Raw genomic sequence first — 19,221 nt, 5'->3', positions numbered from 1 at the left:
TATTAGTTTAGGGGGCTGGTCCTGTGGCCGAGTGGTTAAGTTCGCATGCTCCGCTGCGGTGGCCCAGGGTTTCACGGGTTCGGATCCTGGGCACAGGCATGGCACTGCTTGTCAGGCCATGTTGAGGCGGCATCCCACATACAACTAGAAGGACCTGCAACTAAGATATACAACTATGTACCGGGGCGATTTAGGGAGGTAAAGCAGGAAAAAAAAAAAAAAATTGGCAATAGTTGTTAGCTCAGGTACCAATCTTATAAAAAAAACAAGAAATATTAGTTTATATACAGAAAAGGAAAAAGTACTAGAATGTAACCAGAATTGTTGATAGTTTTCTTTGGGGAATGGAATTAGAGTGAAGATTCAAGTCTCACATAACGTGTTTTAGTAAAGCTGTAGTTTTTTGTATAACAAACATTATCTTAGCAATTAGAAAACAGTATTTTCAAAGTGGGGGAGGGGCAACAGGGTCCTCATCTCTCCTTAGCATCGTCCGGGAAAGAATTCAACCAAAGGAGCCACATCAACGATCTCACTGGCCCAAAAGGTGACACCTGAATTGTGTCATCAGCTTGCTTCTTCCCCATGCAGGGCACACAGTTCAACTTTCAGCCTGGGACTCACGCAGCGGCTGTGTGAGCTTCCTAGATACCAAGTACACAGGAAGAATTTAGATGGGAACCCAGGTATAATAAAGTGAATCAGAAGAATATCAATAGCAAGTACTCAATGTGCCAACAAAGCAAGTCCTTAGTAGAATGAGCACAAGTCCAATAAACTTTAAAGGTAAGTTTGTGCCACTGGATCCCAAGGAAAGCACAGTCAGAGGAGATTTCCCAAAGGCAGGGAATGAGAAGCACCCCTTCCAACATTGGCTTTATCTATAACCCTGGATTTGACACTGGGCTGCACCCCTTATTAGCTGTGCGATGATGGGAAGTGACTTAACCTCTCTGACTCTTGGTTGCTTCATCAGTGAAATGTGGAAAATAATAGTATTTACCTCGTAAAGTTGTCTTGTAGATTAACAACATAACCCCTTGGCTCAGGCTATAACTCTCAGCGTGGGGCTTGACATATCATGAAGGCCCAGGAAATATCTGCTATTAAAAAACTATAGTAAAAGAAGGTAGATATGTATACGGACAAAACAGAGACAAAACCAAACAACCACAGACAGCTTTTTATATGCTAAAACAGAAAAGCTTTAAATAAAGCTTTATTGACATCATATGACAGACATTATATCACGTGTAAGCATTACAGCAAATTCTATATAAGATACACGAGCAAATACCAAGCAAGGTTGTTGTGATATAGTATAAGACACCATGAAAATGGGGACATTCTACACAGTAAGAGGAACTTAGCAGTACTTTGTGAATTATTTCTCTTTTGTCTCTAGCTCTCCATATTTATCCGTGTCTAAGACAATTTGACTATAAACGTTCAGGCCTAGCTTGAAGGTATTTTAACTCCTCCCCATTTTTTTCACTCTGCTCCCCATGTATCCTATTCTGGTGAAATTCTGGTTCACTACTAAGCGCTAGAGCTCACAATCATACAAGTGGAAGTAGAAAGACGCGGACATTTGGAGCCAGCTGTATCCACTTTGTTTTCGCTCTGTGACCTTGAGCACATTATGTAATTTCTTTGTTCTTTGGGTCCCTTGTCTGTTCAATGAGAATAAAATAATGTCTTCCTCTCCAGGTTGTTAGGAGGATTAAAGAATTGTATTTCCCAAGCCTGGCACTCAGGATGTGCTTAAAGGTTGTTAGCGTCCCTGCTTTTCCAAAAGGAATCTTAGAGATCATTACTCTTCTCCTTTTAAAAATGAGAAAGCTCAAGTCCACAGAAGTTATGAAAAAACACTCACCAACAGTCCCACTTCTACACTCTCTCCACTGCTGTCCTTTCTCTTCTTCGCTTAACTTCAATAGAGGGGAGGAAACTCAGTGGAATCAAAAAGTATTCTTTTCCTCTTTTTAACATAGGTAAGCCACCAAGAGACTTTTAAAGTAGAAGTGAGTTTTATGAAAGGTAATAAGTAGTCTAAGAACTGTTTTAAATCCTCAGAGATATTAAAAACAGAAGTTCTGTTCTTTCAAGATTTCCATAGCAGAACATAAGTATTCTGTATGCTTTGGCACCAAAAACTCCAGAACTGAGTATTTATCTGCACATTTCAACTCAGGCCTCCCGGAATGCTTGCCCACGGAATTGGCAAAGGAATTTCAGTATTTAGAGCGGTCAAGTTTGCTCAGCACACAGCTGTATTTGAAGCACAGCTCTCTGCCATTAGTCAACGGAACTTGCACAAAACCCAAGTAATTTAAATGTAAATGCTGTGACCTTACCCTGCTTTCACATCTCTGTCATCTTTTTCCACATCTGAAGATCACCCGTGGGTAACCCAAGAGAACCCGTGATCATGGGCGTGATGGAAAACAGCAAAGTTCAGCAACCTGTAATTTAGATCTTGGCCTCTTTATTTGAGGAGGAATGGCAAGCTTTATTAAGCAGGAAGGAGATATTCAATACTACCATTTAAAAATAGGCAAAAGAGTCTGTTATTTCTTTAAAAATATGTTTTAAAAAATGACATTTTACCATAATAAAACTGGTTGAATTTTATTTGGTTATTTAAAAAATATATGTCTACTTGTTTGTCTCTCTCCCTTGTCTCACTTGCCTTTTTACTTGTCTCAAGTAAAGTTCTTAACATATCCAGAAAAAGCTGGAAGCGTTCAATGTCGCCAAGGCTACTTGTGGCTGCTATGATACGTGGAAACTCAACCATTGGAAAATGGGCCGTTTTTGTGACTCCACCAGTTGCTCTTAGCAAATTGCTCATATAGCAAACTGTATCTGTTGTTATAACTATTAAACGGTTAAGCCACAATCCAGTGATTTTAGCCATATGGATCTGCAGACTAGCCTGAAATGGGTCAGAAAAATGCAGAAGCCTGTGAGACATTTCTGTGGCTCTTGAGAGTAACACACTGCTTCAAAAAACGGCTCGTTGATCTGGCATTGTGGAACTTTTCCAGCCTGCATGGGAAAAGTAGCTAATGCATTAATTTTATTTAATAGGTCTGAGTTCATTTTATAGGAAAGGATGAGACTGAACAGTCAAACCTCTAACCCTGCTATATATTAATGTATTTGGTTCTGTTTACTATAAACAGTTTTTCTCAGAAGTAAAACCTGTCATAGTTAGAATTAAATATGGACATTTCTGGGTCTTGTCAACTATAGCTTATACATTTATAGTCTTCTGTGCTGCCCTATTTATATAAGTTGGAAGGATTATACCAAGAGCTAGCTATAGGCAAGAAATGGGTATTCGCTTATTTCCAAATTATGGCAATTGGATTGAATACGAATCTTGGTAGGTATTTACACAAGAAGAGAGGGACCAGAAGCATTTTGAAACTGCTGCTTAAAACTCATCAGTTCCTGACAATAATACTACACACAAAAACAAAGCAACACATTAACCACATCTCTTGGTTGTAAGATGGTTATTTTTTCTAGACTGTTCTGTCTGGATCTCATCATCCATAATGAGAACCCAACTGATTTACACCACAGTCTCAATTCAAAAAAATTATTTCAAATTCTGAAGTCTTGGCACGCGTCCACATCCTGGGAGGCTGCTTGGTGTGTCCTTGGCTCAGAGTCTCTAGAATCTACATTTCTAACAAGTTTTGAGAAAATCTTACGCTTCCCTGAAGGTCCCCCCTCTAGCATAATGGTCAGGTGAGTTAGATTCATTCTCATTTCTGCTGTGTAATGGGTCTTTTACTAGGACTCGGTCCCTCCCTGCGCTTCTCTCCTCCCCCTCCCACCCTTATCAGGTAGCTCTTCCCACTGTGCCTTTATTAGCATCGGAATAATGACAATATAGCAATGGAACCATGCCTAAGGCCTTGTACTCTTCAAGCTTAGAGCCAATTATTTTTCTCTGGTGGCCATCAATAGGCTTCTATTTCTTTTACACTTTGAAAGAATATTTAAAAATATCTTTGAAAGAGGTATAAGGGCGGATACGAAAAGCCATTCTAAGTAACTTCATCTCTAAACTTTGATTACTAAGTGTGTTTCTCAAAGGTTGAGAAGGAGGAATGTAAATAAACAGAAACGAAGGAAATCTACCCAGATACATGATCAACCATTGCTACGGAATGAGAATGGCCATCGGTGGGACACAATTTTAATCAAGGGAATGGTGACTAGACCAAGTTTTCCAGTGTAAGGGTGCATGTAGGACAGAATCCAAGACCTTCATAAAATTAGGCCATGTTAGAGCTCTTGCTTCCCTTGATCTCTCAGGCTCCTTAGAGAAAGAAATTGGATTAAACTATACTTTTCTCCATGTTCCACTTCCTCTCTCTGCTCTCTTCTCTCTCACTTTCCACCTTCAAAACAACAACAAAGGCCCAAATCCCAAGCGACTGTATATTTTTCTGGCCAAAGCTCTCTGGGGAAAACACAAGGCTGAGTGTGCCCTGATGCCTTCCAGGTCCTGCGGCCACTACAAACAGAGGCCAGCTGGAGTCTGGCAGTGGTCACTTCGCTTGGTCTCAGGGAGAGAACCCAAGGGCAAGTTCCCCGCTGATGTTATCTGGATCACACATATCAAAGGGGGGAAGGAAGTGACTGGAGATGCTCCAAATGACCTTGTTCATCAAGCGAGATGCTAGTTTTTGTTTTGTTTTGCTTTGAGGCCAGTGAATAGAGACGAAGAAGTATGCTCTGGGTGAGTTGCTGCACGCTTTTGTGGAGTGAAGTGCTTAAAATGAAGTCCTGCAGTGAATGTTAAACTGGGAGCACAGGAATCTGGGTTCTAGTTTTAACTGGGCATCAATTTCCTCATCTGCAAAAGGTGGTGGTAGAACTGGGTGATCCCTAAGAGGGGCTGGCAAAGTATTGGAAGAAATCCTGATTGGTTTCAGGTGCATCAAATTTCTTCGAATTGTGTGCACAACTGAGTGAGTGTATGTGTGTGTGTTTTCATTGAAGGTGTCTGCACCTCCCAAACTATTAAGAACCATTAAGCCAATTTCAAACTTTAAAGTTCATTTAAGTGATTTTTTTTAATTAAAGTCACTTTATTGAATTGAAGTCACCTTTTCAAGGTGCCAAAATCATAATTTTTTCAAATGTATGTGGAGTAATGAAAATAAGGAAGGCGTATGTCCTTTCCAGCACTAATCCTTTAAGGCAGGTTTTAAAAAAATCAATCTAGACATTGATTATAAAGTAATTTAACTAAGAAAATCATCTGCTATAATTTTTTATAGATTCTCAATAGTTTTAGATTTAAAAAATACAGGGCTTATCATTAAAGCAATTGACTAATGATCCTACAGCCTCGAGTTTGTGTGTGCATGTAAACCTAGATTAGAATACTTTGTGTTTCTAAAAATAATCACAAAATTTTCTTTCTTACAAGTTTTAAGTTTTCAGTTATAGGTTATACACACATTGTTATGGAAATCTGAAATGGGCTTTAAGAATGAGCTGCTTTGAAATCATAAATAAGACAAAAAGCTTATTTCCTTTTGGAAAATGATCCACAAGTGACTTCTTTTTTTCCTCCCAAGAATTGGTGATTTATATTCTGGTAGGAATTTTAAAGTCTGGGCAATTCCACAATTTATCTGTTTTGACTCTGAGAACTTTATTTTTATTTCTCTGGTCTTCAATTTCTTTTTGCACCTGAAAAATAAAGATAGTAAACTTGAACTAAATGTCCTTAAAGATTCCTTCACTCCTCAGCGATACTCTGATTGTCCTTGGTATTCTAAATGCCCTGTTCTCAGCTATCTTGGAGCTCAGTGGAGACAAGCTGGTGCTTTCATTTTAACTACTTTCTAATTTTTCTTTAATCAAGAACAAGTTTTTCTTTCTTGTTCTCAGTTCACCTGAATGCATTAGTAAATAAGAGAGCTTTATTTTTAATAGGTTTTTCTCTTTCTTTATGAGTGATAGAAGTTTCACAATGTGTATTTAATTTTCCTATAATTTTTAAAAGGCAAATTTCACTGGGGCCAGGAAAGAATTCTCAGATTTTATCCAGACTCTGTAGAAACCACCATCGCAGCTGGCTGGAAAGTAAAAGCTTGGTTAAACTGACTTGGCCTGGTTCCCAGGGTTTCCCAGGCATTAAACAATATCGGAGAGTTAAGTCCATCACTTTCAGAAGCTGCAATAATTCTTTGATTCACTGTAGTCCCATTTAGCACATTGTTCTGTAGTAATATATTTGTGAGTAATATAAGAAAGTTGATTCTCCTTCCAAAGGTATCAATTTATAACTTAGGATATAACATCTCTGGGATGTTGTCAATTTTAAAGTTCTCCTTCCAAGTTGGTTGGTTACATGGCCATTGGGTACCTCTTCTTTTTTTCTTTTAAAAAATTATTTCAGGTGTCATTACTGTTTTGCGCAGATGTGATAAATTTTATTTTGATATATTAACACTGATGAGTTGGAAGATACGTTTTTAAGGGGCATATTTTTTCCTAAGGTGAGCAGAGCACCTTTCATAAGGACCACCTCTTATAGTACCTTAGCCACAGTGACTCTATACTCCACAGGAGTGCTACTCATGCACGCCCACCACAGGAAAGGTGGTGCCAGTGTAGAAGGGACAATATAGAGGTTAAGGGATTAAACCTGTCCCCACTTGTAGGTACAGAAACCCTTTGTAATTTAGAATCATAGAATCCTACAAAAGACAATGTCTTATGATGGAAGCTATCCTGCAATGTTGTCTTATCCAAATCTGTCACCACCTAGTTTTACAAATGGGACAGAGGGACAATGGGAGGTAACGGATTTTCCTAAAGTCACATAGCTTAGGTGATTGTAAATTCCAGACTCTTCTGAATCCTGGTCCAATGTGCTCATGACACCTCATGCATAGACCCTATGGAGAATGAAACTGCCTGAAACTGCCCTTTTGTATAGAGTCTTTGATAAATGGTATCTGTTATTACTTGCCTAAATCTTACCTTATACCTAAATTACTTTTTAAGAATTCATGAAAACTCAAAGTTAAAAGTATCTGCCTGTTAATATTACAAAACAGCAGCTCCGTAGTGTTCTCATTACCAATTACAGTCCTAATGGGTGGTTGCTCAGTTGCTTCAGCTAGAAATCAAGGTCATCATTTTGCTAGTGTTCAAGCAGATGGAAAATACTGCAACTATCCCAATTTTGTACTTAAGATAGATACTTATTTTTAAAATAGAAGTAATATATTTTAGGTCATTAAGGGCGATTTGTTGAATACTTATGACCTACCATGTGTGGTTTGTCCGTCGTACACTTAAAACAAGTCCATCGGAGCTCTCTCGCCTCTCACAACAGCTAGCTCCCATTCACTGTCAAAATGCAAATCGTAATAACTGTCTCGAATGCCACAGTAACTTTAGAGAGATGCAGCATGCCTTTATAACTATTAAAAAAGCGTCAATTCTAGTGCCAAATTATGTGAAGGCGCAGGTCTGGGGACAGAACAGAAACTGAATACACCAAGCTAGCTGCTTGGGAAATGAACAGTATATAATCTAATATCTTTAATTTTATGTACATGAATATAACGTATGTCAACTTTGTACATGAGATACATACAGTATTTAAACATTTTACTCAACAGATAAGAATTTACAATAGCAATATAACTGACTAGAGGCCTGTCCACTTAATATACTTAGATTAGATCTGTACTTTAACAGGAAAAGATTTTAATAGTTTACAATCATAGAAACACTGACATTTGAAACAAGACTTTATAAAATAATTTATATATATCCTAGCATCTATAGAGAGGAATGATTTGCATTTGTGGATGTGTGCAATGAATGGCATATTTTAAATTTTTAGGTAATAAAATAATTTAGAAGCAGTTCATGCAGTGGTCAAAGCAAGGGATGGCAGTTCCTTCAAGATGTCCTCTATCTTGGACATCAGCGGCCATCAGACACTAGGTCCCGCTGGGGCACACTCGAACAAGTCTCCTCCAACAATTACTTATATAAACACCAATATACACAAGTTGATATCCTTCATTCCACAGTACAAGTTCAGCTCACAACTTCTCTCAGCTGTGAGAGTAGTCAGTCTCTACTTAAAGTGATTTAATGTCTCTCCTGGAGTTCTACATAATACATCTCTATACAAGGTAACTAACAGAACTTCCTGGTTTTCACGACTTTACTCTGATACTTCACAGAGTGGCCCCCATGTCCTATGACATAAACATCCAGCAGGTAAGATTTTCCAGGCTGAAGACCCTTAATGGTTTCTGTGGTCACTGCTTTTTGCAGGTTTTGACTGTGGAAATATTTACAGAGAACCTTTTCTGATTTCTTCCTTGTATCTGGTCCCAGGCATTGGTTTTGTTCTCTTCTCTTCTGGTCTTCATTGTAGTTTTCATCCACTTCCTTTTTGTAGATGCAAAACTTGTTCCTTTCCTGAGTGCCCAGCCAAGCCACGGTGGCCGAGGAACAGGTGCGCAGCTTGTCGAAGGCTTTGATTCTCGTGTCTTCCGGAAGAGAGGGAAACGCCTGCTTACTAGGCCTTGTGGTGGCCAGGATTTTCAACATAGATGCTCCTTTCTTGTTTCCTTTCAGTCGAATGAGATATTTTGCTTTGGGTTTTCCTCTAAGCTGAAACTGCCGGATGCCTTCCACATTCTGAGACAGAAGCAGCTTCCCGTCTCTTCTCACTTGGATTTGGAGAGCATCCAGACAAGAGTGGATGAACAAGGTGACTTTTTGGTGAGAAGAGACTGGAGCAAACCGTAGAAACTTCGCTCCCTTCCTTTTAACAAAGACATCTGTAACTTTCCCATCTTTTAGCTCAACTGTCTTCTGTTTCGCCTCTTCCTTGGTCCTGGCGAAGGTGCCGACGTAAGCAGTGCTCATGTTGCTGTTGCTGTTGGCCACAAAGACGTCGAAGTAGTACTGGGTGTCGGGTTTCAGATCCGAGACGGTGAAGATGTTCTTGTTTCCTATGCAGATCTTCTGAATGTCCACCTTGGGCCTGGAGTACACGTGCCGGCCCAGTTTGGGAGAAGGCTTGGTTAGGAAGCTGCGTTCTTTACCCAAATTATCTGAAGGAAATCCGAAGTGGGCAAAGTCAAAGGGGCTAAAGTCTAGACCGGGTTTTGGCGCCATCATAAAAGCATCATCCGCACTCAGTTTGGCTTCCACTGCACACAGACTTTTGAAGTTGTGCTCTTTGTTGATGACCACGCAGTACTGAATGGGCTGTTTCAGCAAAGAGGCTGTGGGGCTCGGTTTCCAGGCCAAAGTGACTGTGGTGCGGCCCAGGGAGGTAACATCCACCCTTGGGTCATAAGGTAATTCAGGATAGGGCTGATCAGACTCTGGAGTTGTGGTGGCATAGACCTTAAAATGTGTGTCTTTCTCTGTTGAAAGAAGCTCCAACTGATATAAACCAGATGGAGAACTCGAAGATATAAAATACTCCACATCGTTGCCTTTGTAGGAGAATAACTCTGTGCCTTCCTCATTAATGATCTGCTGCTTCTGCTGCTCCAGCGGCTCTGGATCACCTAGGAGACACAGAGAAGCACAGGATACACATCAGGGCATAGGCTGCGGCTTGCCTTAAGTTGCGTTCTTAAGACTATCTTAGTTTTTCCCCATTATAAAAATAATACATGTTCCTAGTAGAAAATTAGGAAATGGGGAACAAGATAAAAAATCATCCATTAATTCATGATCCAGAGACAGTCTTCTATTAATATTTTGGGTTATTTCCATCCAGTCTTTACTTTTACATATTTTTATGCAATTGATCTTATTGTTTCATTTTTCTCTGTAATTTAATAACATTTATCATGCATATATGTACCTAGACAAACCTCCACGTTTGAATCTTGTTTTTCTCATTTAATATTACATCATCAAAGTAATAATATTGGTTAATTTTTGACCATTATAAATAATGCTCTTATAAATTTGTAAGGCTTTTCTGATTTTAAATTCTTTCTTCACGACAGACTCCAGTTAGTGGAATTTTTAGGTCAATGACTGCAACCCTTTTAGAGATTAATCACAACAGTCAATCTGCTTACCAAAAGGATTCTATTGGCTTGCATTTGGATTGGCCAGCCACTTCACTGATTTCAGTTTTGTTAGCAGGACTGGACAATCTCATTAAAGTACACAATGTAAAGCACCAGTAGAGACCTAATTTTCAATGTGTAGAACACGTGCCCAGGAGTAATGTAGGGGAAGTATTGAAACCAGCCTCATTTTTTCCATCTTCTGTACTCTTAATATCAGACATCACACAGATATCCGTGTGTAGAGAGGTTTAGAGGACCTGGAGAGAACTGGGCAGCCAGAGTGGGAATGAACCTTTTCTAGCTTATCTCTGCAGAGTGAGGGCGGGGTATGTAGAATTTCATATACCTAAACCATGAGATTAACACGACCATCACACAACTAATCATCTTCTCCATCTCAGTCTCAACGCTCCCCCTATGCACTGTCAATATTTTCCTAATGACAGCACTCCCCAATCAGTGTTTAAGTATCACAGCTTGCTAGCACCCTGTGCCTGGCACCCATGGTCAAGCCTCACCTTTATGCTATGATGTCTTCGCCCCTTAAAGGGAGCTGCATCACTCCAGGGCCTCAGCAGACTCTCCTCATTTCCTTGGAGCTTGCTTTTTGCTTTCTACCATCTGCCTCTTCTTAAACGCCTAACCCACTCCTCCTACTGACTATCTTCTCCTCCTGGACTTCCAGTGGTGGTGAATGCCCTTTGCTTCTCTCTGTTTCCACCCTTTACTCCCCAGAGATCAGACATTCTTAACTTTGGACACATATCAGAATCTCCTGGGGGGAACTTTTAACAGTCCCAATGTCCAGACTACACTCCAGGGCAATTAAATCAGAACCTCTGAGGATAGAAGGCAGACATCATTAGTATTGAAAGCCCTCAGTGACGATTCCAATGTTCAGGCAAGATTGCAAACCACAGCTAGAGAAGCTAGTCCAAACCTCTCGCCTTTTCCTTGTTCCTTCAGTCCCCACACCTGTCTCTCCTAACCTTTCATTTTACCAAGATCACTGTCATCTGATGCCATCCCCATTTCCCTCATTTCCACTGCAAAATTCCCAACTTCACCTATGAATCTACTCTGGTTTTCCCACTAACAGAGGGCTGTATGTTTCATGAACCTTTTAGCCATCCACGCAGAGTTCTGGGGCCAGATCTGTCGCCCTGCTTACCTGAGCCTTCCCCGCTTGTCTCTTCCGGCAGCTCCTGGAGGCTCAGCTTCCACTCTAAAGGTGCATCACAGGGAGTCACCGTGACTGATAAGGGAGTATTGTCTTCTTCAACCATGAAGAAATACCTGTGGGAAAATGGACCAATCAGACGGAGATAATTCATTCTAACACTCACAGTCATGACTTACTGGAAGAATCACTTGGTTTAATTTTTATTCACTTAACAGAGAATAAAACTACTGTTTGACACAAATCTTGATACTTTCAGCATTAACTGTGGAAGTCCCATAGCCCAACCAGGTAAATCTGCCACCAGATTTACCATCAACACAGTGTGAAATCATATAAAGATGTTGAACTAAAACATGCTATTTGAGTTAAGAATCAACACTTCCCTGTTTTGGGGTGTTATTTAACATAGGCCCTTCCACTGCAAAGGAAGTCACAACCAAGAGGAATTGTCAGCTATGTTGCCTTCCAGGTGCTGTGTTTTCTGTAAATTTGCTGATCAATTTGTAAGTTACCCTTAGGGCACTCTGACATAATCACCAACTATTTCAAAAGATCATTTTCACAGCATTGTAGTTCTAAAATGCATGTTGGTCTCTGCCAAAATAACAGTTTTCATGTTTTTCCATGATTGACTTTATTCACAGCTTTACTATTCCATATCTTTTTGGATAGAGTTATTTAGTCACCATTTGAGAAACATTTTTAAAGTAAAGATCACTGTGTTAGTCAGTGGAGAGACACTTTTCTCTATCACTAAGATTGTTACTGCACAAAATTGGGGCTCTCTTGCTTGACGTGCATCAGAAAACCCAATTATTAACAGCATCAGCTTTTGGGAAAAGAAATCAGCTTTATTGCTAGATCCATCTGTGAGGAAACAGGGGCGTATGCTCTCAGATTTGTCTCCCTGATCCAGTGCTTGGGGCACAATTTATGGGCTGAGGGGCAGGGCGGTCTGAGGTGTGGAGGTAGATGATTGGAGGTGAGAAGTGAGGTGATTGATGGTCTGCGCAAGTGTAGTCAAGCTTATAGCTCTTCACAGGACACGTGTTCACAAAATGGTGGTGCTAGTGTTATCTGAGGGTGGAGTTTTTAGCTCTTTGACATCAAAAAGGTCACTTATTGGGCATTTGTGCAGGCCCAGTTGATGGGTTGGTGGTCTCAACTGGCCTGAACTGGACAAAGGGTCTCAGTTCCTGAAAAATCACTCTTAATTACTCTGCTGATAAGATGGGGTCAGTTGAACTGGTCTTAGAGGGTCTGTGGTTACAAGACTTTCTGTTGAATTAACTTATCCAGTGATTTTAAAACAAATTTTAAAAAATCCAAACATTCTGCTCTATGCTATCCTTTGAGATTTCTTTATGGCTCAAGAGACTTTTCAAAGAGAATAAAAATATTGCCTAACTACATCAATGCTATATATTCTTATTCTGAATAACTTAGATGATTTCATTTAATTATCTTTCAAAGCCTTTAATCTTGCAAATGGGGAAACACTGGTTTCAAGTCTAGCCAGCTCAGAGTTACTCGCTGGTTCCATGGCAGAGAACAAGCAAGTTCTCCCTCCTGTAGATTGGACCTCCTGGGTGTCTCTTTCCTCTCCATTCTCTCCACATCCATCACCAACACTCTCCAAACCGACCACCGTAGCCCTCTACTCTGTCAGTCTCCCCCGCGGTTCCTACTCACCTCCCAACCTCTAACCCGTGGTGTGAACCAGGGGTCTGTGTGTGGACGTCTCTCTTCTATGCTCGTTCCCTGTGCAATCTCACCCAGGCTCATGGCTTTAACCTAATCCTATGTCAACAATGCTCAAATTTAAATTGTCAGCCTGAACTCTTCCCTAAATTTTAGATACAACTATCTTCTTGCCATCTTCACTTAGATATCACTGAGAATTTGAAACTTATGGTATCTAATCCAAACTTCTGATTCTCTCCCCCAAATCAGCTTCTCCTGTAGTCTGTCTTGTCTCAGTAAATGACAACCCCAATCTTCCAGTTGCTCAGGACAAACATTTTAGAGCCATGCCTGACTTTTTCTTTCTCTTCCACTCCACATACACTGAATCAGCAGACATTTTTGGCTCCACCTTTAAAATATAGCGAGAATCCATCACTTGGTCCCATTTTCCCTGTTAACTCCTGATCCAAGCCACCATTATTTCCTGCCTGAGCACTGCAGTAGTCTTCTGACTGGTCTCCTTGTTTCTACTTTGGCCCCCTTAGTTTATTGACCCCTTTCCAGGTGAAGTGATCCTTGTCCACCTGTCAGAACATACCACTCCCCACTGCTCCAAACCCTCTAAGGGCTTCTTGTTTCATTCAGAGTAAGAGCCAGAGAACTTGAAATGATTTGGGTCCCCAACCAAATCTCTAAACTCGCCTCCTCCCCCTCTCTAACTCCTTTACTCCTCCCCGTCTCTAACTCCTTTACTCAGCTCCTTGCTGTCTTTGGAACATAAATGGCAGACTCCTGCCTCAGGGCCTCTGCACTTGCTGTCCCTCCACCTGAGATACTCATCCTTCAGCTATTGACCTTGCTTGCTCAGTCACTTCATCAGCTCGCTACTCAAGTACCATCTTGCCATTGACCTGCTCTCATTCTTTATGTAAAATACCACCTTCCTCCCCATGAAGCTCCCTTTCACTCCTCTTCATTTTTCCTCAAAGCACTTATCACTACCTGACATTATATATTTCTTTGTTTACTTTTTTATTTTTTCATCTCCCCCAACTAGAATGAAAGCTACAAGAGGGCGTGGCATTTGGTTCACTGATGAAAACTTAGACACTAAGAGAATTCTTAATAAATATGTGTTGAATGAATTAATGAACAGCTTTAGATTTTAGCTTTTGGGAAAAAGTCCTGAATTGTTCACAGAGTCTAAATCTTCCTCCGTGGTGGGGCCCCTGCCTATCTCACTGTCATGTCACTGTCCCTTTTGCTTTCTGTGCTTGAACCGCATAGGGCTTCTCTAGTTTCCCTGACTGCACGCCATCTTAGAGCCATCGAGATACTGCTTTCTCTGCCTGAAATACACGTCTCTGCCCTTACTAATATTTCAACGTCACTCCCTCAGGGATACCTTTTCTGACGACTCATTCTGGATCAAGTCCTCTTATAAACTCTCAGAGTTGCCTATACTTTTTACTTTGGGTATTTATTGCAATTTGTAACTATATATTTATATTATTATTTGGTTAATGTCATTTTCCTCACAAGGGCCCACTTAGAGTTCATTTTCCATGTCTTTGTATTTCCAGCACTTAGCACAGATTTTTGCATGTAGTAGGTACTTGATAAATATTTTGTTTTTTGAGGAAGATTAGCCCTGAGCTAACATCCGCCACCAATCCTCCTCTTTTTTGCTGAGGAAGACTGGCTTTGAGCTAGCATCCATGCCCATCTTCCTCTACTTTATATATGGGACGCCTACCACAGCATGGCTTAACAAGCAGTGCATAGGTCCGCACCTGGGATCCGAACCAGTGAACCCCGGGCTGCTGAAGTGGAATGTGCAAACTTACCCGCTGCACCACTGGGCCGGCCCCAATAAACATTTTTTAATGAATGAATTACTAAATGAATGAATAGAACTGAAGAATTCTAGCACCAACCTTACTGTTCCTTCCTGAGCATACTAACACCTAGAGTCTGTTTCTATCTGAAGATACAGAATCAGAATGGAAATATACGTACTTTCCCCCTCACTATTCAAAGATGAATGAGGAGATGGAGGGTGAAGATAGGGCTGTGGGAAGGCAATAAAGACCCTATAAAACCAAAAACAACTTGTTCATAAAATAGGGAAGTTAGACAGTTATCCAGACAAAATAACTAGATGACAGAATTGTTTACCGTGTGGAAATTTTATGTATCATAAGCACCCTAAGAACAGATGTCAGATGGTTTAATTTTCAATTCAGTCCACTTTTTGAAGAGTGGAACTTTGTTCCTTCGGCCAGGTTGCATGGGAGATATTAACCACATAAGCACAACTGAATCTATCTGTGTTATAAAGAAATAGGTGTGGCAAAATAATTTATTTGGCCTCATGTAAGTAAAAGAGCATTCAAAACTTTTTGTTTTTGTTTTTTATGTGGGTAGCAGAGCTAGCCGATGCTGAAGCAGAGAGCAGCATGCAAGTTCATCTATTACCTTCTGTTTTCATTTCAAACAAGAAAGTAGTTTATTTCCCAAAATAAGCAACTGTGTCTTAGTAAGTTAAGTATAGGCCATAGGCAACCAGTAATAAATAAAACTACACTTGCATTCCACAAGGTAATCCTTATACATATAAAACAGCAGGGAGTTCCTCTAAGTCAACATTTTCACATGGAAGCACTTATGATTAGGGATAAAAGATAATCTGAATACAGTTTAACAATTTGACAAACATTTATTGTCTACCATGCACCAAGCACTCGTGGAGATAGTGGCCACGAGAGAGGACGGGGCATGGGCTATGTGCTCCAAGTATTTACTGACCATTGAGGGAGGCAGAAAGGAGATGGATATGCTCCAAATTATAATGCCAAAGCTGAGGGATAAACACTCCATGAGCCATTTAGACTGTGGAATTTATGGATAAACATAAGAATAATTAATGAGTTTGTTGTCTTTTGCTATTTGCTGCAGCTACACTTTATCTGGAATTTCATCTTCAGCTGTAATATCAACAGTGTCTAAGTGTGCCTCTCATTGCATATTTCAGCCCCAGAAATGTTTCTATTGTGGCTGAAACTCTTTACTTCACTAGTGTAAGTTAACATTTCATCCAAATGTAGATATCAAAGCCCTCAATCGTTATTTGTGGGAAAAAAGAAAGAATGAACAAATGAAAGAAAGAAAATCAGAGGGAGGAAACGAGTATGTGCTGACTGTTTTCAAATGTCTTGTAATAAAAACACATTGTTTCAAAGAAAAAAATGCAATTTTAAAAACAACTCAGAACCAAAACTTATTTAATTTTTAAGAGACTAGAAGATCAAGGTTAACCTATTTATTTGCTAAACTGATTATGATTACATGGTGTGGAATACTGTACTTAAAAATTACAGCAAAGCAGGACACAGTGCTTTTGGGAAATCAAAGGAATTTTTAAAGAAAAATTTTGATTCACTCAAAAATTTCAAGAGACAAAATACATGAAAAGCAAAGTGTGTTCAGCAAGAATTCAGCTGCTATTTAAGACATTTCAATTATTAGGACTGCCTCCTATGTCCTGTCCTGTTTTCACAGACTGAGCCTCAGTAAGTAGGAGGACATTGAGTTCTTTCAATGGAATCATCCTAGCATTTTGTGCCTTCACTCTTATGTCATTGAAATGATATAATTGAATTGTCATTGACATAAATTATGTCAAGGACACAAATTGAATGTCATTGAAAGATTCATAATTATTTTATATATTACTGATAAGTCAGTTCCTAATCTATGACATTCATTCAAACAAATAATTTCATTCAGGCAGGGCTAAAATGATAAACAATATATCACGTCAGTCAAAACAGGAAAATGGATCACCTGCTGTCATTCAGACTGACCGGATGGTACTGCGCCTGGGCCATTCCAGGGAAGGGGTGAGCCGCCTTCCTTTAGTATTGTGCATCAAGGCTGAAGTGACGGGAGAAAGATGACCTAAGAATTTGAAGCACCCCAATCTTTGGAAAATGGATTATTGATGACATGACATGGTCTTCTCCTTTGGAACGCCAATACATCCCAGGTTAAAAGGAGAAATTGTATTTGAAATACAGCAGAAAGAGGTTTGGGCACTGCAAAGTAAGTAACTTTAAATATAATTAGTTTATATGATATTTATATACACATATTTATTTATATGATTTTTATATATATATATATATATATATATATTTTTTTTTTTGCACCGGAAGATTTGCCCTAAGCTAACATCTGTTGTCAATCTTCCTCCTTTTTTCCTCCATTTTCCCTTCCAAAGCCCCAGTACATAGTTGTGTATAGTTGTTATGTTCTTCTGGTTCTTCTGTGTGAGCTGCCACCACAGCATGGCTTCTGACAGATGAGTGGTGCAGTTCTGCACCCGGGAACTGAACCCGGCCACACCAAAATTAACCGCTGGGCCATCAGGGCTGGCTCTATATGTAATTTCTAAATGTCAAAATATTGAGAAGCATTATGTGAGCCCAATTTGTTGATGGTGGAGTAAAGGTAAATGAACTGTGTCAATTGTTATCACCATTTGGTTTGATTCTCTCAGAATCTGATCATATTAGTCGAAGAGATATTATCCTTATAAGAGTTAATGCAAATCCTTGAAGAATCATATGCACTCAATTAATTTCATTTTAATCTTACAGAGTCCTTCTTAGAAATTTCCTACTGTCCTGAAGAAAATAATCATTCCAAAATGTGAGAAATGCAAAGATTGCCCTCTCCACCCAAAATGAGATCACAATTGGCAAGAATCAAAGAGCCTCTATTTAATCCTTAGAAGTTGCTCTGCCATATTTTTTTTTCTTACTTAGAGAAGATAGACAACGCTTTTCAGAGGTTGACTGCACATTTTCTAAACTATGTCTAAAAGATTACTTTCTTTTTTAGAGGAGCTTTTGATAAAGGAAGTACTAAAAGAAGAATACCTTTTAGGTGTGTCTCTAAAGAGGTAACTGCTAATTTCAGCTCCGTCTGGAATGACTGATGAATCATGAAAAAACGCCTTGTCCCGGATCTGCATCTGGAAAAGCTCCTCATCTCGAGTGGGTAGCTTCTGAGTCCTTGAGCTGAGTGGTAAGAGCAGCCACAGCAGACACCAGCGGAGAGGCACCATCCTGGGGCAACGGAAACGATGGCTTAGGTTAGTTCTGCAGGCAGACGCTGGGGCAAGTTGCAAACTTTCTAAAGGGTTAACACTGTTTTAGTTTTGACAGAAAGTTAAAGCTGTATTGGGTACTTTGGATACATGCACACGATCTTGAAGTTCAGAGATTCAAAAGCTTCTGAAATGAAAGGACTCTTGATGCATTAACTTCCTTGGGTGTTCAGAGAAAAAATTCCCACTTCATTACGGCAGAAGCCAATAAGGTCACTGTAGATATCTGTATACAGATGTCTCAAAGCTTGGGCCATAACATAAGTCACGCACACCCATTAAGAGCCAGAAAATTACCACTGTACAATTATTTTTATTCTTCCTTGAAATTTGACTGAGGGTTATACATGTATAGAATTATTCTCATTCCTAAAATCAGATTCATAAATCAGAGATTTTTAGAGATTATAAAGAGAGATTTAACTTTCTCATAGGTTGAGTCATTTGTCTAAAATCACAGGTGAGCTATTTAGCAGTCTAGTTATTCCAGATAACCAGACTCTTCGACACAACATTTACATGTAAACTGTACCATATTAGAAAGCGGGCTTGGATTCCCGCTCTCAGATCAAGTGAGACCGTTGGAAGGTTGTACAGTCAGTCGTCTGTCTTCACCTCCAGCAAGGTTATATATTTACTACTCCAGCAGAGTATTTTCGTTGCATTACATTTTGGCGTTTGTCTCTGACTTTCGTCAAAGATGCCATGAGTAATTATGGATCATCCTCTACTGCACATTGCTGGAGGGGTGTTGTCAAGGACACCATCTTCTACACCTTTCTGTGTCCCAACAGGAAGCCTCAAGTAGGCAAGTTCTTTTCATGTCAAGCGCTAGTGAAAGGCTTTGCTTCCTCTGAGGACTGGGTGCCTTTTTTCCCTCACAGAGAGAATGGTGTAAGAGTTGTTTCCCTTCTCTCTTTGACAACATATATCAAGGAATTCAAGCATTAGGGAAATATAGCATTTTCACATTTAAGTACTTTAAATAGTGAGAAAGTCACGTGCAAATATTTGTGATAATTTGAAATGAAGTGAACACCAGTTTTATTTCTAAACAGTCATTACTA

At 39.7% G+C, this 19,221-nt stretch overlaps 1 protein-coding gene across 1 annotated transcript in view; it reads right to left on the bottom strand.

Annotated features, from left to right (window-relative positions):
* Positions 1-7,568: 7,568 nt before the first annotated feature.
* NDNF (neuron derived neurotrophic factor) overlaps positions 7,569-19,221 on the bottom strand; it is a 40,549-nt gene continuing 28,896 nt past the window's right edge. Inside the window, exons 2-4 of the mRNA XM_023636625.2 lie at positions 17,925-18,113; positions 11,284-11,408; positions 7,569-9,593 (exon numbers count right to left, since the gene is read on the bottom strand). Coding sequence (XP_023492393.1) covers positions 8,200-9,593; positions 11,284-11,408; positions 17,925-18,112 — 1,707 coding nt within the window. The 5' untranslated portion in view covers position 18,113 and the 3' untranslated portion in view covers positions 7,569-8,199. The remainder of the gene's footprint in view (positions 9,594-11,283; positions 11,409-17,924; positions 18,114-19,221) is intronic.

Source organism: Equus caballus, chromosome 2 (genome assembly GCF_041296265.1).
Source record: "Equus caballus isolate H_3958 breed thoroughbred chromosome 2, TB-T2T, whole genome shotgun sequence".
Lineage (NCBI taxonomy): Eukaryota > Metazoa > Chordata > Mammalia > Perissodactyla > Equidae > Equus > Equus caballus.
This window is presented reverse-complemented; position numbering and strand designations above follow the sequence as displayed.